At 42.0% G+C, this 25,822-nt stretch overlaps 1 protein-coding gene across 19 annotated transcripts in view; it reads left to right on the top strand.

Moving 5' to 3' along the window:
* The window catches only part of RBFOX2 (RNA binding fox-1 homolog 2), a 171,092-nt gene that overhangs the window by 130,213 nt on the left and 15,057 nt on the right, over positions 1–25,822 (top strand). For 7 of the 19 annotated variants that reach the window (XM_059846315.1, XM_059846312.1, XM_059846314.1 and 4 more), the window contains 6 exons: positions 3,323–3,376; positions 12,539–12,631; positions 15,356–15,416; positions 17,810–17,863; positions 17,998–18,090; positions 19,209–19,341. In XM_059846315.1, coding sequence (XP_059702298.1) covers positions 3,323–3,376; positions 12,539–12,631; positions 15,356–15,416; positions 17,810–17,863; positions 17,998–18,090; positions 19,209–19,341 — 488 coding nt within the window. Of the gene's footprint in view, positions 1–3,322; positions 3,377–12,538; positions 12,632–15,355; positions 15,417–17,809; positions 17,864–17,997; positions 18,091–18,724; positions 18,793–19,208; positions 19,342–22,894; positions 23,022–24,685; positions 24,726–25,822 lie in introns of those variants that run through there. The other 12 variants (XR_009486503.1, XM_059846326.1, XM_059846313.1 and 9 more) reach the window with 7 other exon arrangements.

Below are 25,822 nucleotides of genomic sequence, written 5' to 3'. Positions count from 1 at the left end.
ATGCCTGTATATACATAATTTAAAAAAATTATTATGAGGACACTTGGTGTTGACCCTTGTATTTAGATGGCCTAGCATCTCCCGTACAAAACTTGTGACCTTTCACTAAGGAGCTCTTAAAACTTCGATTGTTTGCAATAGAGTGTTGACATTTGGTAGGCGAAGCACCATCGGAGAACAAAGTGCCTTTTTATGTTCCACTAAATTAGATTCAGCTTTGAAGGAGTTATAAACTGTTAAAATGAACTAGTTCTTTTTTTCCTGCTTCATTCTTCAGGAAAATTCTGGCATGCTACCAGAAAAAGTGCCTTCCAGTACTGGGACCTGCTGTAACCATTGCAGCAGTGGGGACAAGAGACCTCGTGTTAGGAGCTGTGGCAATGGCTGCAGCAGGGCCTTGAAGAGCCCAGCACACATCCTTCTGCCTCACAGCTCTGCTTTCATTCAGGGAATTTCGGGGAGCAGGAAGCCCCTCCCCAGCAAACCTCTATTCAGGAGTCAGCCCCCATTGTCTCTGCTCTTTTCTCCCAAGGAGGTCTTTCCCACTTGCCTTTTCAAACACCCACAACTCCTGGGTAGAAAAGGGATTGGGGCGGTTTGCATGGGTGGATGTAGCCCATTGCATTAGATGTCAAGCCTGTGTTTGCTGCGACCACAGGCTCTGAATTCTATCATCCAGGAAACGCTGTCCCTCCATCATCTCGTAGGCAGGCAGGGCCGTGCCACCTCTGTACAGCTCTGTCAGACCTCTCGCGTTCCGTGTCACCGCCGGCGTCTGTCAGCACAAGGAGTTTAACACCCAGGACAGGGTTCCCTTTGATGTGGGAGCCCAGCACGGGGAGCTCAGCCCCGCGGGGCTGGCAGGCAGCACTGGCAGCAATGCCCGAGGATCCAGGCCCAGCCGGGTGTGCAGAACAGGGAGGATGGCACGGCCTAATTGTGCACCAGAAGCCGCACAGTTTGTTCTCTTTCAAGATGATTCTAATGAGGTAGAAAATGGTGATTTTTGATGGCTTTTAAGATTTTGAAAATAATTTTGTCATTTGCATTTATTGAGAGCCTGGCTCTTTCAGTGTGTGTGGCAAGGCTAGGCAGCTGAGCTGATCTGGCAGGGGACAGATCCTGCTCTTGGGCAGGGTGCGCTGGTTTCCACTCCCTCTTGCTTCTTCGAGCTGTAATGCTCACTGACCCTTCAAGCCACTTCAGCTCAGTAAATTGTCAAAATCTTTGTATGTATTCCTTTTCTTGGGCTAGGTTATCGCAACATTGCTGAGCTGTATCAGCTTATCTGCAGGTGAGAATGAAAACTGAGGCCAGCTCTGGAAGGCTGGTGAGACCAGACAAGGAAGGACAAAGGAGCAGGGACAGCCCTTAAGCAGCCACAAGCTGCTGAAATTGGTTCAGCCCCAGTTATGTAAGGATGCTGAGATAGTCTACCAAGAAAGCAATCATGACAATCATGACTGATTCCTTTCATGGCAGTACCGAAGCTGTATGCAACAAAGACAAGAAAAAGCAATCAACAGTTAATCTCCTTTATTGACAAGCCCACACTAAGCGTGAGATAGAAATAGAAAATGTATTTTAGCTGTGATTGGCAGAGAAACAGAAGAGGAACCAGCATGGATCAAGCCTAAGTTGTTGAGATGTTGAGGTTTCAAGGAAGATGCATGTTTACATTAGCATTATTCAAACTTGTGTAACGTAGGATATTGTGAATTCAATTGTTCTTGGGATGAATAGAGGATCAAGTATTGTCCTTAAACAATAGAACAGTAAAAACATCTGTGAACCAAGATCTCCTTTTTAAGAATGGAGAAGGCAAGCAGACACAAACTATAGCTAAAATTGTTGGAAGTGTTTTGTTTGCTTGCAGACAGTTGTGGAATACTTGTTCAAAGGACTCAGCAACTTTTTGTTGCTTAACATATTCAGAGCCTCTCCTCAGCCATCATGGCTCTCTGCTGTAAATGTTCTGGGTTTTCAAATCTGGCCACAAGCCTTTCGAGAGAGGCACCCACAGAATGAGTATTTTACTCATTTGACTCTGAATGCAACTGTGAATTTTAAAAGAAAAGCAAATACTATTTTAAGAATGCTGGGCAAAGGGGAGAGTGTCCCAGTGCCTAGACCCTGTGTTCATAATCTTTTTTAACCATTCTTTATTTTCTTGTTGATTGTTCCTTCATTTGCTATCAAACTTAAATCCAAAACCATGTTGATGGAAGCTTTCCTAAATAATGGGATAGGAAAAACTGATGAAGCATTTGCCTGAGTACAGTATGTATGTGTCTCTAAAATGAAGACTACTCCATATACACACTCCTAAAAACAACATCTAGACCTGTCTTTCTAGAGAGCAGGCATCCAGTTTGGAAATAGAGCATTGAGACTTCTGGAGGACAGAGCACTGTGAGCCTTTGTTGAAGTGGTGATACTTTTACTTCTAGGCTACTGTTTTGAGTCTAGCTGCTTCAATAAAATATTAAAATAAGTTCCTAGGAAGGTGAAAGATGTAATCCATACATGGTTCCACAGAGGTGGCAGGTTTCCCTCTGTGCTAAATAGGGAGCTCTTTGGAAACTTTTCAGTGCAGAGCTCTCCTTGGGGTCTCCATGCTGAGGCAGAGGTCAGGATTCTATTACATGTGATAAGCTTGCATAGGTTGTTGACCACCTACTATATGTCACAGGTTTAAGTTGAATGATCATTTTCTGAAAAACAATTTGTTGGGAATTTTCCATTTTCATGGTTTCTGAATTCTGAATCTGCTCTAAATTCATTTGAAGGCTTGGAGCCTTGAAAAATAAAGGGAAGGAAAGAAACCTTTAGTATTTGAATTCCCTGAGACTGGGAGTCTTATGTTACTATTCCCTCCAGAGAAACACCACTTTTAAGTTTCTCTTTGTGATAGCCACTTCAGGAGGAAGCTGAAATATTGAATTATATGTGAGAAATGTTGGATATCTGAGATGAAATCATAGAACCATGTCTTAGATGAAATAGTAGAATGAGGGAAAGAAGAATTTAGATTAATGGGGGAAAGATGAGCTTCCTCAAATCCCTAAAACTCTTCTGGAGATTATTTTTCTTCCTTTAGACTTCTGTGAGAAAACCTGGCGTTTGTGACCATGATGATCTGCATGTCTTAACCCTGGAGAACTGGGTCATGTCACTGGAATTTTATGCCTTTGCCTGTATGCTAGAAATGGAAATATTCTCACCTACCTTCTTGCACTTAGCCAACCCCTGCAAAAGGTAGGAAAAATGTACCACCAAAAGTAAATGTTTTTTTTTATTCTTTTTCCTTGTCTCTCTGCAGCAATTTGGCAAAATCCTTGATGTAGAGATAATCTTTAATGAGCGTGGCTCGAAGGTAAGTCCTGTTTCTGTACCCGCTTCTCTTGTTTTGATTGCAGAGTAAAAGGCAGTTCATTGCCTAGAGAACATATTCTGTAGAGATCAGCAGGAATTAGAGTGATGGGGGAAGGGAAAAGCTATTTTGGGGGCTGTCTCCTGTTCCCTCTGACAGGAGACTCTGAGCATGATCGTTTCTGGGCAGCATGTACAAATGCTCAGAGATGCTCCTGTCTGTGGGATCAGGTTCTCCAGCCTTTTGAAAAACAGGGTCTCAGTCAGCTGAGCCTTCATACCAACCCGTTCCCATTGCATTGGCAATGGCTGCCCTGGGAGGAAGGCAGAATAAGGTAAAACAGCTTTGTGTGATGGGAGGCTGTAAGAACAAAAGCTAAACTCACTCCCATCCCTACCATTTTCATTGCATTAAAATACTTCTGTAGAAAAACTGTCATATCTCATATGTGAAAGGATTTTATATACTCTGTTTTGCAGACTTACTTGGCACTTCTGAGATACTGACCTTTCATGTTTGAGATATTTGGTTTTTTAATATAAGCATTCTCATTCCACTTGTCCTGCCCCATGTGGACCTCCCCCACAGAATTTGCATTCACTCTCTTCTTACAGATATATTAAGAGGCAAGTTTTGTTGAGGGTTAATGGCAATTTATATCTCTGGAGATGAGATTTCAAATGTTGCTCAGGTCAGCTGCAGAGAGATTCAGTGATCTCTGTCCTAATTGGCAGTTGGTTCTCATCACGTAACCAGTATCACCACAATGACAAATTGCTGTGATTCTCTCTCTGCCCAGGAGGTTCAGCACTGGAATAGCAGGGAGTTTTGCAGGTCAGGAGCGAGGTGCATTGCCAAAGCTCTATGGGGGAAGCTTGCACAGTGCATGTCTATACTCTGCTTGACTTAATCAATGCTAAGATTCCCATTTTCAATTAAAACAAAATTTCCTTCCTCCTCACACACACGTGTGTGCACATGTGTGCATGCACACAAAAGGTTTTGAAGTTGCAATTCTGCTAAGCAGTTTTGGTTTAGAGTCTGTCTTTTGCTTGGATTTGAGGTCCACGGTTTTTATAGTGGCCTCTTTGCTTCAACATGTATTCTGGGGTATGTTCACGTTCAGAGCCTTCTGCAAATTTCCACCCATGTTGCCCAAGATGCATTCTGAAATTCTTCAGTCCTGTATTATCTGGAAACCAGAAAGCCATTGATCTGTATACAAAAAACATGAGTTTTAGCCCCTTCCCCTCATCTTCTGTTTCTGCTTAATACCATGGTTTTCTCTTGTGTTGATTTTAACAAGACAGTCTGAACAAGTAAATGTCTATATGGCTTAGTTAGAGTTTTACTTCCCTGCATGGTTAAAAATCTATATGCTTTACCAAAACAATCAGCTGTGCTGAATTTGTAAATAATTTTTCTACTCTCTGCTGTTCTTTTGATATTTATAGGCCAAAGCTACCTGTGAATTACTCTTGATTTTAGGCATTATTGTTTGGTTTTGAGAATAGCCTCTGGCCTCTATCGAATCCATACTTGTTCAGATGTAATTGCAAAAGAAAGAACAAAAATAACTGGCCTGGCAAAATGTTCTTCATATCCCACTGCCTGTGCTTTTCAGAGCAGTGTTTTCCTCTTCACACATGAACTTCACTCTCTCTCTCTCATCCATACAGCCCTCTGTATTAAACGCCCACAGCTGCCCTTTCCCTTCTAGGCAACATTGACATTGAAGGCTTTTCTGTGAAGACTTGATTTATGATTATGAAAAGTACCTTCTTGTGCTGTTGCTAAAGCCCAAGGCTTCTGGTTTTCAGTTAAAACAAAAATTATTGCTGAAGAGTTCCTTGATGAATATTAACCGTGAACCCTTAATAAATATTTTGGGGGGGGGGAAAGTTCTTCTAGTCCTTATTAACCATGTCGTTTTCTGCTGCTTTTTTGTTGTCTCGCAGCAAAAAGCAGTTACAAAATTAGTAGCCTGTATTGAGGGATGTCCAGAATCTGAACAGAATGAGAAAACAGCCAAAGAGTTATTTCATGGTATCTTTGCATCCTTCTCACCCCAAATAATTCCTCATTTAAAAAGAATGCAAGATTCTTTCTGCTTAGCATGAAAATGGGAGGCCCCAGTGTTTGAGTGGGGTGTAGCTGCACGAAGCTCCTGGTATTCACATAATAATGGAAAAACAGCAGTTTGGTGATCTGATGGTGAAGCAAAGGAAATGGATCTTTCTGGAGGCCACTCACTCACTCTTGGGTTCTTCCTACACCTTAGGGAAAAAAATCTGAATGCATTTTCCTGCCCTGTGGTTTCCATTCTAATCTAATGATATGAAACCTCTCTCTCTTCTTCTCCTCCTCCTCTCTCTTGGGAATCCGAAAGCAGATGCTCCTGCTGCCTGCCTTGTGCTGTGTTCTCAATGCTCCCTTCCCTTCCCTGGGTTCCTAAGGGTTGTAGTGTTTTGTGTATATGTTTTGTAAATATTTTAAAGGTACAGTGGTAAATCACAAACTGCCCTGGGTTTACCCCTACCCCAGTGTGACGGGGTTGAGCAGCGCTTTGTCCCTGCCGAGCTGTGGCAGGAGAACTCTACTGGGATCACTCCAGTGCTGGTCAGTAGGAGGGACTGGAGCAAGTGTTCAGGTAGCATTCTTCATTTTGAATCCACCTGAGATGACCAGGCAGTTTTCTTCGACAGCTCTGGGAAGATCTATCAAACTGGCTGCATCTTCAGGATCTCTTTGTGCTTACAGAGTTTGGTGACCAAAGAGGGAGCTCGGTGTGTCCATCACAGCTACCTCTCACCTCAGGTTCTTTCAGAAATGGTATTTGTTGACTTTATCACAGCAGCGTAGGAGGCAGTTAATGAGTTTTGCTGATTCTTCTCTCAAAGCAATGTGAATTCTTGTTTTGTAACTCTCTTTCTTCCCAGATTCAGTGTGTTTAGTAAGAATATATGGGCATTGGTAGGCCTCACACTGCTACTGCTTCACTCTGTGTGAGAAACAAGATGAAAACTTTAAACATTCCTTGAATTACATTTTGTTTTCTTCTTGTTTAATAGAATGATGTCAGTCTTCCCTTGATGCATTTGGCTTTTTTTGCTTGCTTCCAGGAAACTGGCTGTTTGTTTCATTTATCCTGTTTGCCATTACATTTCTAGCTCTGACTGGTATAAGTGCCTTTAAATAGCATTCTGCCCATGGTTGCAGTTTACCATGCACTTCACTGAACCGTGAATAAAACACCTCCAGAGGAAGTCGAGAGGATTCCTGCTCCTTTTGTTAGTGGAGATGCATCCTCTGGATGCGTATTTTGCCACTATTGTGCTGAATTGAACAAGTGGACATATTTGCAGAATTAATGCAGTCTGCCTGTGTAATGAGTACCCTGTGGCATTTGTAAAACTGCAGGGGAAGGGAATCCAGGCTCTTTGCTCACCAGCTGTGTACCGTGTGGCATTCCAAGATGTGCCCTCAATGACTTTCAGAGACCAGGAGTACGTAAGCACGCAGCAAAATCCTGGCTGAATAGGGAGTGGGTTTTGGTGGTTTTTGGGGTTGTTTGTAGCTTTTTAAATGGTAAGAGTTCATATTAGTGCAGAGGAGCTCATGGTTTCAGGATACTCTAAGTTTTATGTCCCTCACCGATTTCCACTTGGGAGACCCAGAACTCCAAATTCTTGTATAGGACTCTAGTGCCTAGAAGTACTTCATATTTCTTTTAAAAATTAGTTGTGTATTGGGTTATGAGAAAAATTGCATCTGTTGGTGTTTGGATTTATGTAAATAAACCTGTGCTAACTAAAAACTTCTGTGGAAGCTGTGTGGATTTTAAAGTTTGCAGTTAACTGAAGGTTAAGATAAGAATGTGACTAGGTTTTGATAATGGTGCCTTAAAGATTGTAAGTTTGCATGTGCATTTATTTCTACTTTAAATGGATTAGGTGCTTTGAGTTGAGGCACTCTTGTTCTGGACCTAGTTTCCACTCAGTGGAAAGCCTCTTATTACATAAAATTAATTAGAAATCTTGTTTTCATTTTAATTCATTTTGTATTTTTTGTTCAGATTTCATCAGTTGAACCAGAAATACAAACAATGTTATTAATACAATAAGGTTTAAAACCAATTTAAGTACTGGTGACCAGCATCACTTTCTCAGGTTACCAAATCCCTTTAGGATGCCAGTGGCATGAAGGAGACATGACCAGTGTCCCTTTATCCTAGTTCAGTGGTTTCATGCCTCGAAGTCTGCCATACTGAACTAAAGAGATCAGTTAGTCCCTACCCTGAACTGATGTATTTAAGCTTGCATTTCGGGCTGAAGTTTATGTTTTCATAGTACAAGCTGACCTACTGCTTCTGTGGGAGTGCTTTTCCAGCAGTGCTCATTTCACTATGTAGGGAGCTGGATCTAGGTGCTAAATTAGCAAGACAGTGATGCAGCAGGGAGAGGAGTGAGCTTGTCTTCAGTCAGTTCAGCCTGTTAAACTCACGGACCACTCAGTGAGATCCAGGGTCAGTTGAAGGGAGGAGGAGAAGCACACACCTGGGGATGACTGGGGCTGTGAAGCCCCTGTCCTGAGCTGGCTGGAGCTGCTCTGAAACCCCAGGCTCTCGCTGCCCAGCACTGCTGGCTGGGCTCCAGCTCCTTGCTGCTGGCCTCTGCCCCCTCTGCTGTTTCACAGCAGGGATTGGCAGTGGAGCAGCTCAAGCTGGATTGTGGAAATGATAGAGCTTAAAAATAGCCCTGCGGGTTTTTTTGAAGATACACTTACATTTTCTTTTAGTCAGGTTAATTTCTGCATCTGACTCACCAGATTGTGCAGGTACACAAATAGGTTCTACATGTGTATGTACCTTAATGCAAAGCATGGCATGGGAGCTGGGAAGAGCTGGAAGAGCTGCTGAAATGGTGGCAGCTTGGTTTACACAGATGTTTTCACCAACGTGAAGGGTGCATTTGTGTGTGACTTCAATAATTTGTTTCTGGGTTTTGTGCAGTGTTGCTGTCGGTGCATTCAGTCCTGCTCATCTCAGGTGGATTATAGCTGAAACCCTCCTACTCTTTCCAAATGCCTTAGAAACAGGTAGCCTAAACTGCTGCCTCTTTGTCAATTTTTTCAGGCTTCTAAAAGTTTAATATTGAAATAAGGGGGAAAAAAAAAGAAAAAAACTTGGTTAGAAACAAGCACAGCAGCAGATAACAGCAAGGCTGGTTGCTGGCTGCATGTTCCAGTGGTACAAGGCAAAGATGCTGCTGCTGAGGTGACTGGTCTAAACTCCATGACAAATGAAGGGTTAACAATGCATGGATTTCAAGGGGCTCTGTTTAGTTTTCTTTGGTTTTATTTCTTTTTTATTTTACTTTATTTTATTTTTGTTGTTGTTTTTTGTTTAATTTCTGTGTTCTGGCCACACCCAGGAGAACCGTCTGGTTTTGATTTCTCCCTTTACGGTTACATGGTAAATTTTCTTTCTCATTCTTCAGAGATGGAAACGTTCAAATACTATATATATATATATATATATACACATTTATTATTTTTTTCACTGCTCATCATGTTGCTTGTTATTTATTGCAGAATCTGAGGCCAGACTAAAAGGGTGACAGTTACTCGGTCTCTTCAGGCCCTTTCAATAAACCTTTGGGTAAAAAGGGGTTAGTCTGGTACTGCAAATTTCTTACCACTCCTAAAAATGTTTATTGGAATTTAGTGTTCACTGGGTTAAACTTATTTTCTGCATGGGAGAAGTTCGTGGCAGTTGCTGGTGGGGAGGAATTGTTGAAAATTTCAGCCTTGTTATCATAACATTATTGAACTCAAACTATGTGTATAATGTAAATTGTAGAAAACCTAAGTATTGTTTTCCTCTAGGATCTTCCCTTCCTCTGGCTCCATACCTATTACTGTGGAGCAATCCAGTATCTGCTATAAAGCTAAGCTAGTAAATATTGGATACCTGCCCCGTCTTTTTTTTTCCTCTTGCTTAGGTTTTTTGTTTTTTTTTTTTTCCTTTCAAGGTCAAGACTACCTTGCTGAGGGAAAACTGAAAACTGTTTGTTGCATATGTATTTAGGTACAAATTAATCCCTCTTCTTTACAGGTCATCTGTGAGAAGGAATAAAAAATATATGTATGTTCTTTTTTCTCTTCCACTTCAAAAATGTGTGTATATATATATCGAATTGCTAGTTTTTAAACTTAGAAACAACAAAAATGTCAAGTGTGGCTCACCTGTTTTTCCTGATAAAAATTTGAATGTCTAAGAGATGCATTAATATGGCAAACCAAGAGGACACAAATGCTAACTGCCATAGTCAACTATGTAAAGTATTAATTCAGCATTGACATTAAATGGTGCTCAACAAAGAGTTGCACAAGCTAAGGGCTGATCTGTCAATAAAATATGGTTAATTAGTTATGTTGTTCTGAATCAGATTAATTCTGGTTTAATTCACTTTAATTATATTCATATAGTCTGCATGTGGATCGTATGCTACCTTGAGTTAACTTAATAAAAATACTGAAAATTCCTACTCAGTTAAAGATACTTAATGATAATGTAGTTTTTAAAAATCCCATACAGACTTTACTAATTGCCAACAGATGTGAATTAAAATAGTCTTAGTTTGGTTCTAGCCTGCACAGATTAAAGTCTAAAGAATTACTTTCCGTCTGCACTCCAGCTTTCAGTTCACATCATCACTGAAGACATAAATTTCATTTGTTCTCCACAGGCTTGTCTAGAACAAACAGAAATTTTAATGCAAAAAGAGAAGAGGGAAATAGAGATTCCTGTTGTAGTCTTTACCTCCCTTCCTCCCCCAGCCTTTAAATGATGTTTTTTCCCCATTATACAGAACCAGAGGGAAAGGTGTTGCTCTTTTTCTCAGGCTTACCTTTCTCTGTAGGGGCTCTTTAAAGCAGGCACAGTACCCTATTCCTTCATAATCAGCTGTGCTATTACACCCCCTGCACCCCCTCAGTTCTGTGCAACATATTTGAGAGTTACATGCAGTTGGGCTGTTTTATTAGCCCCTATGTCTTTTAGCTCTGATTTTAATTCATTTAAACAGGGAACTTCTATGCTGTTCTGAAAGAGGCATCAGTTTGTTATTTATATAGCTCTTTATTTATAGCTGGAGAAATTAAATTATCTGAAGCTTTAGATTATTGGGTTGGAGCCCAAAGGAGTGCTTTTGTTGATCTCAGCATTGCAGTACTGGCTAAGATCCTTTATTATTGCTGTTCAGGGGGGAGGGGAAAAAAACCATCTCCCTCAAAAAAACAACAACCAGCACCCTGCGTTTTACAAATTTGTGGCAGTTTTGTGCTGGAAACCTAGCTGTGGATGTAAAAGGCCAGCCTGTCACTGAAACAGCTTGGGCTGTTCAGATTAGTATTGTAAAGACCTTTAAAAAGCACTTGAAGAATAATGGCTTGCTTGTGTCTAATTGCTAACAATGCTTAGAAATCAAGATGCTATCTCTTTTTTGGGCTGTCCAGTCCAAATACATACTGATCCCAAGATGCATGAAGGAGGTTGCCTGGCTAGCATGCCCCTTCTCTGACAAGCATAGCTGTAGATCACTCTCATCACCTCACTCTTCAGTTAACATTAGGAGGGAGTTTCCATTGCATCAAATATAAGCTTTGTTGTTCTGCTCCTGAGGGTAGTGGAGCCAGTGGAGATTACTCTCTGTACATTAAAGCGGTATTTGCTTTATACCAAGCCACAGGAGCCAGTTATTGCTGTTGTTAAAATGTCCTGAAAGCAGAATGCAACAATGCTTTTTGTTTGGGTCCACTCTCTCTAATGGCATGAAGAGTATCTCATCACAGTTGTCTGTATTAAGATGCCATTTGCTCCTAGTTAAAATCCTAATTCATTTTGTCATGTTGGCTCTCTCTTAATGCCAGTGCACTCAGCTCTGTGGAAGGAAGCATGGTGTCTTACCCTGCCTTGTTATACCACTGCATGAGCTGGCAGCAGCATGAGCACGTGTAGGACAGGCATGTGTTGCTTGTGCCTTCATGGGCGTGGTAAACTTGAATTTGTCTAACTAAAGTGATGTTTTGGCAGTCCTTGAGCCAAAACATGGCTCCAAACGTGGTTTCTCCAAGCAGGGCATGTTGATTTTTCTGGAAATTTTGTATCCTAACGAGTCGGAGATCTGTTGCTATCCACAGTGCAGAGGTTCCCATCTCAGAACACAGCTGAGTAAGATGGGTAGCAGGGGGTCAGCAGTGTCATACAAAACCTGCCTTGACCAATGAATCAGTATTTAGGTGTTTAGATTTACAGTCAAGTCCACCACAGTACTCAGAGACAGGAATATTCTGGAAGTACAGTATGTGATACTCTTAATCTTCACATTACATATGCTTATTTTATGGTGCCACCTAGAAGCCTTGCTTACTGTCAGGGCCCCGTGCATCATTGGGGAAGTTACAGGCTTAGGAGTAGGCATGAGTGTGCCCTGAAGAGCTTACAAGGGATGCTTTACAAAGAGCCCTTCCTTTCAACAGTGTTCTAAGGTAGGTAATTATTACTGTCTCCATGCTACAGGTGTGAAAAGTAAGGTTCAGTGTTTAATTTGCCCAAAGCTTTGCAGAATTCCTGGTGCCAGGCATGACCTCAGATTGCTGCTCACTCTCATAGCAGTTTCTCAAGAGAACAAAGTGCTGCTCAGTTTCGATGTCTTGTACTGTGTCTGGGTTGGACGGGGGTCCTACAAAATTTGTGTGTTCATTAAGAGGGGAGAGAAGCCCTACTTGGGCTTACCCAGTTTGCTTGTGTCAGAGCAGAGTTTAGTGTTTTTAAGCAAAAAACCGAACTAAACCAAAATGAAAAATTGTCTCGAGTAACTTCATACTTCTTTTTTGGTCTGGCCTCAATTGCTTTTATGTTTTCTTTTTTTTTTTTTTAATTACTCTTATTATTCTTATTATGATTACAGTTCCTTTTTTATTGATTTTAATTTCTTTCATTTATGAAACATGCATGAACCAACAATGTGACTCTAGGAGGTTATTGCTGAGTTGTGCTGATGTCGATTTCATACTGTGATATTTTTTCTCTATTTACCTAGAGATCAGTATTTCAATATATAACGATGTGCATGTTTTCCCCCCTTCTCCCGCTGCATGCAGGGATTCGGGTTCGTAACTTTCGAGAATAGTGCTGATGCAGACAGGGCCAGGGAGAAATTACACGGCACCGTGGTAGAGGGCCGTAAAATCGAGGTGCATGTCTTCAGTAATTCAATTTCTTCTTTATATTTATTCTTTTGATTTCTTTTTGTGTCTTGCCTCACTTATTTCACATTTGGATCCCAGTCTCGTGTGTGCGTGTGTGTTTGTGTCTGTGTCCTTCACCTCCCTGCACTGAAATGTACAGAAGTTTACACCCTTTACAGAATATTTTTATTGTTGTTTTGGGTATTTTTTTCCTTTTCTTTCTTCTTTTATTAAGTTTTATTCCCACCCACTCCAAGTTTTTGCCCTTCTGCTGTCTTGATTTTTCCTTTGCTTCAGTTTGCAAGGCTCCGATTTCCTGTTACCAGGCCTGAACAAAACTAACTGAAAGAGTACTGTCCAACTTCTAACTGTGTCCAAAAAAGAAAGCAGGGGGCCGGCCAGTATCCTCTCTTTCCTCTGAGGCCAGTTCTCCTCCATGCAAGTGTGAGATGATGCCTGTGGGAGGGGTGGGGACATGTGGGGGAGCAGCCCCAAGTGGGCTGTGCTATATACGCTGCTGGTTTCTTGATCAGCCCATGGTCAAGAATAGGGTTGGTGAAAGCTAATCCTTAAAGTTTGCTAGCTCTCGCCACCAGGAAGGGAAGGGTTAATGTTGGCTGGGCATCAAGGCCGTATGTTGGGCATGTCTGGTGTTGACCAGTTTGGTGTTCCACTGTGTTGAAGGCTAACTGGCATCATCCCTCTCTCCTTCTTTCTTTAAAAAAAGAACAAGCACAAACCAAAAAGTACAAATACTGAAACACAAAAGCCGCCGTTTTTGAGTAAGATGTCTGCATATTTTGCCTTTTTTTTTTTCCTGTTTTGTTTTGTTTTTTTATTTCCCTTTCCGATGGTTTAGCGTTTAGGGCCCTTCACTTGACTCACTCTTTCCATGGTAACTATACACAATGCTGGCGATGGTACGAGTTGGCGGTAAGTGAAACAAAAGTGCTAGAGAAGAAGCTTTTTCTTTTTTTTTTTTAATTTTTCTTAAAATTACAAAAAAAATTAAGAAAGAAAAAATCCATCTGCCATCTCACATTAACACTATGAAATGTGATTTGACTTGTTGTCCCCACCCACCTCCTTCCCCTTCTCCCCCTTTTATTTTCAATGCTGTTGAGTAATGCCGCCTGGACTTTGGATGTACATATTGTTTTGTAGCAGTCTGAGCTGTTTGATTACTGACTTCATGGTGATTTCCCCTTGCACATCTTACTCAGAGTTACTGAACTCCAGTTTGGCTGGTTTTTATTAATGCACCCATATCCTCTTCTCCTGCCCCTTCTTTCTGCTGCTCTTTCTATCTGAGACCTGTTTGTAGCTGTTATTGTTTTTCTCTCTTTTTCTTTCTGCCCCCTCCCCAGTTTATTTCTTTACTAAGTTAAATGCAGCTGTTGGTCTCTTTGCTGACTGGTGGTTTCTGATTGGTTCTGGCAATTTTTCCTTTAAGTGCTTGTGTTGCACTTTGCTGTAGCAGCTGATTTCAGGCACTCGCTCCATCTAATGATTGTCTGTGAGACCCTATCCCCTCACTCCTCCCCTCCCCACCCTCTGAATCAATTGTGGTGTGTTTTTTTTCTTTCTTTTTTTTATCTGTGTGTGTTTAACTGCATGCTCTCAGTCTCATCATTGTTGTTTCCCATTCTTTCTTTTTTAAATGTGTAATGTTTCTATTGTTTTGGGTCTGAAACAAGAGTAAAATGTAGCTGTGGACTCCCCACCCTGTGTACGCCCATCATCCATACATCTCAAGGGCCTAAGGCAGCTTCTATTTTTGTATCAATTTTTTTTCTTCTTCACCCTGGCCTCCATTCCCATTGGACATGAGTTTTGATAAACTACTGATGATCCATAAAGACTTCACCCTCCTTGCAAGAGCTTTGAGGCTGACACGGGGCTGAAGTAACTTGGCTTCCAAACTAGTCCATCTTTTCTTTATCAGCACCATCTCTGCGGTAACACCCCACTTGCTTGAGCAGTCAAACCGCTTGGAACTGTGCAGTGCTCTGTAAAGAGGGTGGAGGGCACAGTAAACCCAAAAATGATCCAGGTCTGCTGCTATGTATTCTTTTTGTCCCATGAGATTTGTGACGAGGAAAAAATTATCTGGAAAAAGATCTGAAAATGATGGGTGTAAATCAGTGAATGTAGATCATCTAAAGAGTTGGTGATGTTCCAGAGATTTCCTCAAGCCTTGGGAGTTCAAATCTAATGCTGAGGGACTCCAGGCTGCCTTTTTCTACCCAAGTGTCCTGCTGGTGACCTGCTGGGCCCCAATTCCAGCGGTGAGCTTGAGAAACAAATGAGCTTGTGCATCACCTGATTCAGTTCCCCTGCCCTGGGCTGCAGAAATTATTCCTGCCTCTCTAAGAGAACCTGGACAAAGCATCTAGGGCTTTGCCCTTTTGATTGCTGAGCCGTAAATAATCCCGTGCCTAGGAATGGCAGGGTGGTGGAGAATCTGCACTTTACTCTCGTTGGCCTTTTGTTTAATGCATAATTTTAAAATGCCACGTTTAGCTGTAACTTTTATAATTAAATGGCAACTGTTAAAAGTAATTTAAAGATTGCATTAATGTAAAATTAGCTGTTTAATTTTTTTTTTTGCTCAGAGAAGTATAGTGTGTGTGTGTGTGTGTGTGTGTGTGGTATCTGAGAGTTTTTCACCATTTTCCCTAACGTTCTGTGCTTCCTTCCCTCTCCTCCCCCTCCCCTTTTTACTTTTAGGTTAACAACGCCACTGCGAGAGTGATGACCAATAAGAAGATGGTCACGCCTTACGCGAATGGTAAGGGAGACTGTTTGTCCTAGTGATGAGCTGAAACGTTTGAAGAAAGACAGAAGGGAAAAGTCATGACCTCTCCTCAGGAGCAAAAGGGACCAATAAAACCTCACAAACTCTAATTTGTATCATTATACCATTCAGTGTAACCCAAAAGTGTTTGTGGAGGAATACCATTTGCCAGATGGAGAAGTGGGGACAGAGAGAAGTAGGGATATGCCCCATGTGGCTAAGATGGGTGAAGGTGCCAAGGGCCAGTGGGTTGCCTGTCATACTACTGCAAGCTAATTCTATATGGTGGGATGTGCAGTACTCCTGTGTCTCACTGCCATCACGTAGATATCTAAATATGAATGCAGAAACAAAACTTAAGATGCTTAATCTAAGTAATTACCTTAATGACTTAAGATAGCTCAGTTTAGGTTCTATCTGTAAAAGTACACCTGTCCCCAAGCAACCAGCAAAACAGAGGCTTTGCATTGCTTGTTTGCTTGCTTTTTATTTCAGACTGCCTGTGTTCAGTGAATTTTCCAGTGAACCTAAACAGAGAAAGACCAAGTCGTTTGGGTAGTGAAGAATCCTGTTCCATTGGGATATCTTGGTGGTTCTGTGTGAAGTCATTTGACTTCATAGGCATATATGGCATAAAAAGTCATTGTCCCAGCAGAACTGGATGCTGCTTTGATAAAGATTTTGAATCTTGAGTCTTTGTCCTGAAACGGGCAGCAAAGTTATTTTTGGTATGAAAATGTTCCCAAACAGTTTCATCAAGGCAGGAAGCTGCATACAGGTAGTAGCTGGTGTGACAATCTGTTTTGAGTACAAAGTAGGACTCCAGACTCAGAAGATAAAAATTTATGTTGCTGTGCTGCTGACTTACTGAGTGGTCCCTTGCAAGTAAATCTTACCTTGGGTACAGAGCTGGGAAAACATAGCCAAGCAAAAGGCTTGGGATTCTGGGTCTCACAGTACCTGGAAGGAACTAGGAGATTTTGTAGCAAAAGGGAAGGCATCCATGGTATATTGTCCAGAAAACAAGGGCAGAAAATGTCATGCATGTGTCTGTTTGGTAGGGAAACTTGGCTTACTTGTGAAAGTGATAACGTACAAGAATATTCTGCTTTTGCAGCCAGCAGTTTAAAGCCAGCTTTAAAGCTATGCAAAGAAATTTAGTATTAGACCAGGCTTAAGGAGTACTGGCAATTATGGCTGTACAACTGTTATTAAATTTAAGAGTTGACAGTCCTCTTGTTGCCACCACTGGAGTATTTTGCCATCAAGGTGACCAGTGCAGTAGCAGTGTGCCTGTACTCGCAGAGGGAGCCTGCACTGCATCTGTCATTGATACTCTGCCAGCAGGTGAAGGGGTGGTGTTGATGGACTGCAGTTCACAGAGTTGTTCATTTAAGTTCTAGAGTGGTTAGAGGTGTTAAAAGTTCAGCAAGTGCATCAGGGCTCCAAGACAGAGGAAGTGTATAGATTTATTTAAATAAAAATGCCTCTGTGATTGCTAGCTGAACAGCTAAGATCTTTCCTGAAAGGAATGCTTTGTGTAAGCCAGCCCAGATCACATTGTTAGCTTTCTATCTCTTTTCTCCCTCATTAGAGAGATGGAGGGGGTAAAGACAGGTTTCTAGATGTGACTGGAAATATGTACCAACTCATACCCATACTTCTTTAAGCCCTATTTTCTTGTAGGTTTTATCTTGATGATTTGCAGTCCTTGCCAATTATCCAGATTATATTGAAATAATTTCTCTGTGAAGGCTTTCACCTGAAAAGCAGCATAAAGGAGAGAAATACTAAAATAACAGTGAGGAGAAAGTGTGAGATGAACAGAATGATTTTTTTTTTTTTTTTTTTAATTGAACTATAGTTGCATAATGCAGTTAGTAAGGAAATTCAGACACTGTTGCTTTTTAGCAGATCTCTAGCATACAAGACAGAAAGGTGTTTTGAAAATTCAAGGCTATAATTTGACTTGCCTGAGATGATAGTCTGGGCCGGTGGCTTTAGAAAGGACTTGTATCTGCAGTGTTCCCAGTGAAAGTAGGGAGGAGCTGGCAGCAAGGCTCCTCCAGGGAATGCCAGGTCGCATGGTGCTCATGGCAAATATGCATATAAGGTAGTTGGCATTCCCACAGCAGTGCCTCTGCCCTCTGTGGATCAGCTGATGTTTTGCTGTTCCCTCCGATACAGTGACCTGGACCTAGAGCTTGACATTAGGAAAGGGCAGTTGGCCTCCATCTACACCAAGGGGGATTGAGGCTAAGCAGAAATTGGAAAGAGCTGTGCATGTGAAGCTGGGGCGCATGCAAGAGAACATTCCCCCTACCCACGCTGCCCGTTCCTTCTCTTGGTGTAGATTTTGGCATTCACTGCAGTCTTTGTTGTTTCAGGTTGGAAGTTGAGTCCTGTGGTTGGAGCGGTGTACGGCCCTGAGTTATATGCAGGTAGAGCTTAAGTAGACACTTCCACTTCTGCCATTGAACTGCAGTGGTGTTTGTTTATGTTCCTAATCTGCTGTTTCTTTTTAACCTTTTTATGGTTTTGTTTTTGTTTTTCATTCTTTTTTTAATTAAATTAGCATCCAGCTTTCAAGCAGATGTCTCGCTGGGCAATGACGCCGCAGTGCCCCTGTCAGGAAGGGGGGGTATTAACACTTACATTCCCTTAATCAGTAAGTAGCCCCCAATGGCCTCTGTGCTGTTACTGTGCTTGAGTTAATGATGACCTGTTACCCTTCTTCTCTCCAGTCTGTATAATATATACTTGAAAGGATGGGTCATGCTGGTAATGAGTTTATCTTGAGCCAAACTCTAGTGTGCAGTTCCTGTAACTTGTTCATCTGCAGTGACTTGCTGTACTGCTGACTGGGTCCTTCTGAATGACAAGGAGGCTGCAGAACAAGGGGAGGGTGTGTATGAGGAGTAGGCCATTCCCTTGCTCCCCTCCCTGTATTGAAATGGAAGGAACCAAACAGACAAATCCCTAAAGTACATATTATACAAGCTGCAGAACCACGGGTCTGCAGGGCCCCTAGTGGCATGCACCTGGATGCATGCTGGGTTGGGATTGTGCCCTGGGACTCGTTTCCTCTCAGTATCTGTTTATGACGTGTTTGCAGATGCCTCTGAGGTTTTACAAAATTTCATCACGAGCCAGTTTACTTCAGTTTAAAGCATAATACTAGAGGCATTGCTATATGTGGTGCCAGTTATTGGTCACACTTGTTAAATGAAGGTGGGCTGTCAGTAAACTGGCACTTTATGGGAAATTGCTGCTGCTGTTATATGGGCTATCTTGTCTTTCAGGCTTTAAAATGAACATACAGAGGATTGGGTGGCAAAGAGTGGGAGGGGAAAGGAGGGAAGAGACTGATGTAAGTTGGTTGACTTTAAGGGCCTCTTGACAAATTATTTTAAAGAGCCTCTGCAGTTTTGGAAGAACTGCGTGCTGTATTGATAGTAACTCCCCATGCTTCTCAGACTCTAACCAGACTGCATGGCAGTATCGAAAGGTGGGGGGATTTGAGCCCTGTTTGGGGTGGGTAAGGCATGCCAAAACATTAACCTCTTGCATGCCAAACCTCTCTGCAACCCTTCTCCCCCCAAAAGCCATGGTGTAGCAGGAAGTATGTATGGGATGCTTGCTGGGTTATAAGCATGTCCTTCTGCAGGATTGATGCCAAATGTCCCACCGCTGTGGAGCTGTTGTGTAACTTTGTTTGAAGAAGGTGGTTGTTCTCTGGGGCAGAGCTTGTATCCTTTTCACCTTCCACCTTGTCTATCTTCGCAGTTCCAGGCTTCCCCTATCCAACTGCAGCCACCACAGCCGCCGCGTTTCGGGGCGCCCATCTGAGGGGCCGAGGAAGGACAGTGTACGGGGCAGTGCGGGCAGTCCCTCCCACGGCCATCCCTGCCTACCCAGGGTAAGCACTGGTCACAAGAGCAGAGTGCTCTGCACAAATGTGTCAAGTAGCTAATCAGTTAACAAAAAACCCTAAAATTGTCTGGATGGTGAGAGTCAAGATCTTGCTAGTGCCAGAGCATTCTGCACATGTTGGCACCCAGTGGGGGCAAATCTAAATTTTTCTATGTTAAGTTTTTGACCGAAACAATTTTCAGTACTTGCAACAGCTTTAAGTGCTGATGGGTTCCTTCTCATGATTTCTCAATTTGTCTGTATATGGTATTTGTCATCCATTGAACCAATATGTTACAGTGCTGCTGAGAAGGACACAAAGAGAAGATCTAAAATTCCTGAAAAAGTTCTGCTCTTTGTACTCCATTTGTGTTTCCATATTCAGGAATGAGGAATATTATCCATTACCTTCATTTCTCACCATCTGGCAGTAGGACACAGAAGAGCCAGTTACCCACAATGGATTTGCTTTCTTTGTTGGAGACGGTTTAAAAAGGTTTAAAACAAAGATTAATCAAGTCCATTAATTTAAAGCTGGGAGCGTTTGGGATGTAGAGAGAATGATAATGCAATGAAGCAATGGCAAATGTGCGGCATTAGCATTCTTTGCCCTCAGATTTTCACTAGTAATGCAGTGCAAAAAAAGGCTGTTACAAAGGAGTTATTCTGCTGTTTAAAAGTAGAGGGAACTAGGTCTGTATGTGAGTTTTGGTTTGGGTTTTTGTTGGTTTGTTTAAATGTGGTGGAATGACAGATAAATCAGCAAATCCCTTCCAAACTGTCTTTTTTGTTTGTTTTGTTTCTGATTTTGAGGATGCTTTAATCATAATGTCTCGAGTTCTACTTGCCATATTTTCCAGGCAATGTTCTCAGAAAGAAAAGGAGTAGAAACTAATCCTCCAGCACAGAGATGTGGATTGACCCTTCTTTTCCTTTACACTAGGCCCAAAAGGGAAGGAAAAAAAAAAAAATCTTTTATTAAGAAGGAAAGTGGAATCCATACACATCAGTGCAGGGAGCTGGCCTGATCTGTGCTGGATAAGCTCACAATACCTTCTGGAGCAGATTAAGTGATGAGAGCTACTGTGACGCTTTTAGAGTCTAGTCTGATATTTAAAGTGGAGCTCCAGGAAGCAAGCTGCAGTGCTCATGTATCTGTCTAGCTTTGCTCTTTGGCAATTTTGGCAATGTTTGTATTTAATTCACCAGAAGACTTTAAATGAAACCTCTCGTCAAAATATTGGCCTTCTGAACAGAGTGTTTCTTCTGGGTTTTCAAATCCACTTTTTTGCCACCATTCCCTTGTTTTCATTCTCTATCCTCTATCCAGAGCCTCTGACCTGTAACTTGTCTGTCTATTGCTCCTAAAATGGCCCAGTCCAATTTTACTGGGGAGTGCTCCACAGTGACACAAAGCAGCAAAGCTGAGCTAAGTGCTTCCATCTAGTAGAATATGAAATATTTGCACCAGGGAGGGGGAATGTGCTTTTCATCCCTGGGAGTAACAGCTAGAGCATTCCTAGCCAGAGGCTGTCATGAGTGGGGCACTGGGAAGGCCCTGTCTTTGGTGTAAATCCAGCCTGAGTCCCATGTAAAAGGTTTATTTTCATTTGATATATGAGCCAGGCTCCAATGATTAGCCCTTCCAAATACTGTCTCATGTCTGTGTTTACTGGTATTGCACTAAATTTTTCTGACCCTGCTGACTTATCCCATGTCTTCATGGGCAGAATACTACCTAGTAAACATTTACAGGGCGCCAGTAAGGAAGGCAGATTCACAGAGTCCCAGAACTGTCCCTAGTCCCAAACAGTGGGATGTAATTACCTACTACTGGTCGTTTTTGTCATCATAGTCTGAGTCTCTGCAAGATGCTTTGTGGAACAAATTGGATTCCTAGTGGAATAATACAAAATGTGCTGTACAGTTCCGTGTTGCAGTAACCTGTAGGACAGCCACCACTCCGTGTGGGCACTGTTGACCTCCATGGGGTCAGGGAGAGGCACACGTTCCTGACATCTTGCCCTCCACTGGTTACTTTCCTCCTGGCCAGTGGAAAGATAGCACCATAAGATCAGTCAGCAACATGAATGACCAAGACAAAGTGAGTAATGTGGAAGAAGACAGTAAAGTAAGCTGCAGGTTAGCTCAAACCTGATAGAAGGAATTTTTTTTTCCCAAACCTCAGTGGTGTTTAAGTTACAAAACTTAATGATATCACTGCGTTTGAGAGCTTAGCAGAATTTTAAAAATACAGAATGTAGATTAATAAAAGCTCATTGGTATTGCCATACTGGATCAGACCTGAGCACCATCCAGGGTAGAGTAAGTTTTGACAGTGTCAAATGCTAAACCAGAGGAAGGTGCAAGAAATCATAGCTCTTTATAGTTTTGATATTTATTTCAAGAACTCAAGATTTGCTAATGCATATGTAAAATGCCCATACTTATGCATGGCCATGGTTGTTTATCCAGAGAAGGGTTTTGGGACCTCAGAAAGCAACTGCTTAGACTATTGTAGGTGAGTTAGATAGTCATCTGAACCTGACTTTGAACACTAATGCAACCTTCAGTTTTAACTGAGGTGCCACTTGGTAGAAATAAGGAGACATTATAACCTCTGATATAAAGCACAAGTAAAAACTGTACTGGAATATTGCCCTGATTTGTAGCAGCCATGCTTTTTAAATGAGAATGCTAACAAATAACACTTCAGACCAAAAGCTGAAAGAATCCAGACGGTCTGAAAAAAAATTACCTACTGTAAAACTCTCAAAGTTAAATAAGCTTGATAAATTTTATTTCCCAAACTATAGGTTAGTCATTGACTTGTGCATGGTCATTAAGTACCTATATGAGGAATAGACTTGCCATAGTAAAGAGTAATTTCATCTAGGAGTGTAAATATATATGAGAGTCACTGATTTGAAGCCACAGTAGCTAGAGGACTAGATACAGGGCAGCAGACAGATTTGTGGTTTTTTTCGCTCCTTTTCCAACACAACAGTCAGCTGTTGGTACACCTAAATGATATGCTGGCTACTTTACAAAACCAGCCTGTTTCTTTTTCCCTTGGATGTGTTTTAGCACAGCTAGTAGGCTTTTCACAGATTGCACCAAGATTTGACTGGCTGCCAGACTGTTTAATACTTCTGGTCAAGCTACATAACCGGAATGTGGTTCTCAGATGAAGGAATTATCTGGTTTTGCTAGCATTAAGAATCACAAATATGGATATTCTACCATGTAAATAAACCTTGCTAAATTTCAGCCCTGGAAGCTGACGTCAGTCAAATCCTAACTAAAGCAGAGATGGAGGATTCATGTGTGTTTGGGTGTTTGGATCCAGCAAGTCTTACTTTTACCTTTACCTTTAGTGTTCCTTGCAGTTTTCTCTGGAGAGCTGATGCTAGCGTCTCTTGCTAATAGAAATAGTGGCCTGATCCAATGTGGTAATGCTGATGTTCATCCAACTGACTGTGTTTGGAATAACTGTTAAAACTGCTAACCTGTTCATAAACCAAGTCACTTCCTCTGTCGTGCGTTTGCCTTTCCTGCAGGAGCAGGTGGAGTATCACTGCTAAAACATTCCTGGTCCTAGATAGAGAACCCAGCAATGTAAGTCACTGTCCCAGGAGCCAAACTCTTTGTTATGTGGTTGTAAAAATTTAGCTTCAACAAACATGATCTTATGGCCTGCTTCTCCCTGCTGAAGTGGCTCCCCTCTTCCTCTAACAAGGGTCTCTATCTTCATACCTGCTCCCAGCGCTCTTGGACACTACAGTAACTTTGTCCATTGGGAATGGAGTGTACTTTTCCTGGGGAAGGCAGCAAGACTAAATTATTCAAGCAGTAGCTAACACTGCAAGACTTTTTCTTTTTTTATTTTGTTTTATTTTTTTAGTAATAGCATGCAGAATTTTGGCGAGATCTGCTGGGCTTTTTTTGTGTGTGTGTGCCTTACAATAGGTGGGTGTCTGAGGGTGGCAGGCTCTTGGCAGCATTTCACATTCCATCTGATGAGTAAAACATGATAGTCAAAAGAATAGCTAGTGTTCCATACCTTCTTTTTTCTTAATGCTATGGGTAAGTCATGCACATCAGATCCATGAACATCACAGATGGTGGGGTTAATGCTTTTTAAAGCCTTGAGCGAGTTTGTGTGGAGCTCTTCAGAGGACAAAGCTGGAGGAAATTCCTCAGTATGTGAAGCACACGCTGAACTCAAATGGGTGGGGGGCATCCCCTCTCTTCCTTCCTCATCCTTCCCCAACCCCTGTCCCCAGAGTGAGCTGTGTAGTCTTATGCTAGGGAATGCTCTGGTAAGAGCAGCTATTTGGGAACCCCAGGCTCCGTTTAACAGTTTTTGTGCTTGAAGTTCTGAGAGAAACAAAACTATGGCTTAAAGCAGAGAAAGCACCATCCCATGGAAACCCTTCCAGTTGCTCCTCTCTGCTATGGAATAAGTAATTACTACCAGGGACTCCCACTGCACCTTTTGATTTTCGGATCTTGGACCAGTCACGTAACCTTTTTAGCTCATTATCTCTGCTTGTGAAAGCAATGCATTGTGGGTATTTTTGGTTTTTTCTTTTCAATTACATTTCTCTGTGTTTACTTTGATCAGAATTGATTGACTTGTTTTCCTGAGGTGTTGCATCGGTTCTTTAAGATGCTGAATAATAATACTTTGCATGCTTGTGTGATCAGCCAAATCTTATCGCATGTCTAATGTGCAGGGTAAAAGCAGGTGATGTATGGATGTCAGAAACAAAAGTCATGCAGCCCTGTGAAGCCTGAAAAATGTTATCAGGCACGAGTCTCTGAACCACACTTCCTGACGTAGGTAACTCCAGCCCCTGTGGGATGCCTTCTGTGAAGGGCTCCTCAATTTCATAAGCCCACTTCATGAAGCCAATGTTTCCATGTGTTTTAGGGGATAACTAAAATCATTCCCGGAGAATAACCAGAGTGGAGGTTTCTAAACCCTTGTGTCTCTCTTCAGGACGTCAGATCTTTTTGAGTCAATATTTACTGTACAAGATGGTGGTTCCCCTCCGTCTCTCCTTTGCATACTGTCTCCCCCTCTGCCCACCCTTCCCCCTTTGCATGCCGTGGAAGATGACTTGGAGCCGTGCGTGCGCACACACGTTCTCTTGCTGATTTGCTCCTGCCAAAAGCCCAGGTTGTGGATTCATACATCACCTGCCTGTGTAAAACGCATGTGCATGCTGCCGTCCTCAATAACCGGAATGTGTTTTCTGTTCTTTTGTTTTTTTGTTTGTTTTTTTTTGTTTTGTTTTGGTTTTTTGTTTTTGTTTGTTTTTTGTTTTTGTGTGGATTTTCTGCAGTGTGGTTTACCAGGACGGATTTTACGGTGCTGACCTCTATGTAAGTACACACACCAGAGCCTTCTTTGTCCCCAACCCCTGACAAGCCAGCCTTTTTTTGTTTTCTTTTCTTTTTCTTTTGGTTTGTTCGTTTGGTTTGGTTTTTTAAATATCATTTACTTTAATTTTCTTCTTCCTTGTGGATATATATATTTATATATTTAGGAATGCAAGCATGCTTCTCTGTCACTGCGCTTGCTCCTGGGTGCAAGACCTAAGCCTTTGGGTTTCCTGATCATTGCCAGGGTCAGTTTATTGGGTGTCCTGTCCCCCACATGCACACTGGTACTAATCAACCTGAGAGATGATTAGCAAATTAAAATTTCTCTCAACACTTCTCTCATTTACATAATTTGGATATAAAAATAACAGGACTGGTTTAGCCTCAGACCTTCCCTTTCCTTCTCCCCCTCTTCCCTCCCCTTTCTCTTCCCTCTTGGGTCCCTTTTGGGTTTGATTTGTGTAGCCCACACTACACTGAAAAAGTTGCATGTTTAAAAATGTTCATGTGCCACTGGGATGTGGAGATTATCCCTTTGGGGAAGACACTGGGACTGATGAAAAATGGAGGCTGAGATGCTAGAGTGAAAGCTGACATCTCATTTTGCTGGTAGGAATGGCACCTAAACAGGCTAGATTCTCTCACCTCTGCAGAGAATTGTAAAGTACAAATATGTGGAAATGTTCGGTTACAAGAGTCAGCAGCCTCCTCCTATTTGGGAATTAGGAATTAGCTATTATACCACAGGAGACTTTGTCCTGTCATTGTCTTTGTCCTATCCAGTCAGTGTGTATTGCAAATCCCCAGGGAGTCTGTGTGTACATAGGTGGGTTGTGGATGGAGGTATTTGAACTGGCCAGTGAGAAAAGTGCTTTCCTTTCCAAGGGATAGCTGTTGCAGGGCAGGAATATGGTAGGAACTGGCCTTTCAAAGCCAAAATGTTCAGTTGCCATTGCAACTCATAGCCTGCCTGGTTTTATCAGAGTTCCCACTTGTGGCGTTGTAGGTCATAGCTCTCTGGAGCTGGGAAGTTTTGTATAGTTTGGGTAGTAACACAATTGTCAGCACAAATTTCACAGTCCTGCTCTTTTGAAGGT

Source organism: Haemorhous mexicanus, chromosome 5 (genome assembly GCF_027477595.1).
Source record: "Haemorhous mexicanus isolate bHaeMex1 chromosome 5, bHaeMex1.pri, whole genome shotgun sequence".
NCBI classification, from domain to species: Eukaryota; Metazoa; Chordata; class Aves; order Passeriformes; family Fringillidae; genus Haemorhous; species Haemorhous mexicanus.
Note: the sequence above shows the minus strand (reverse complement) of the source record. Positions and strands in the feature narration are given on the sequence as shown.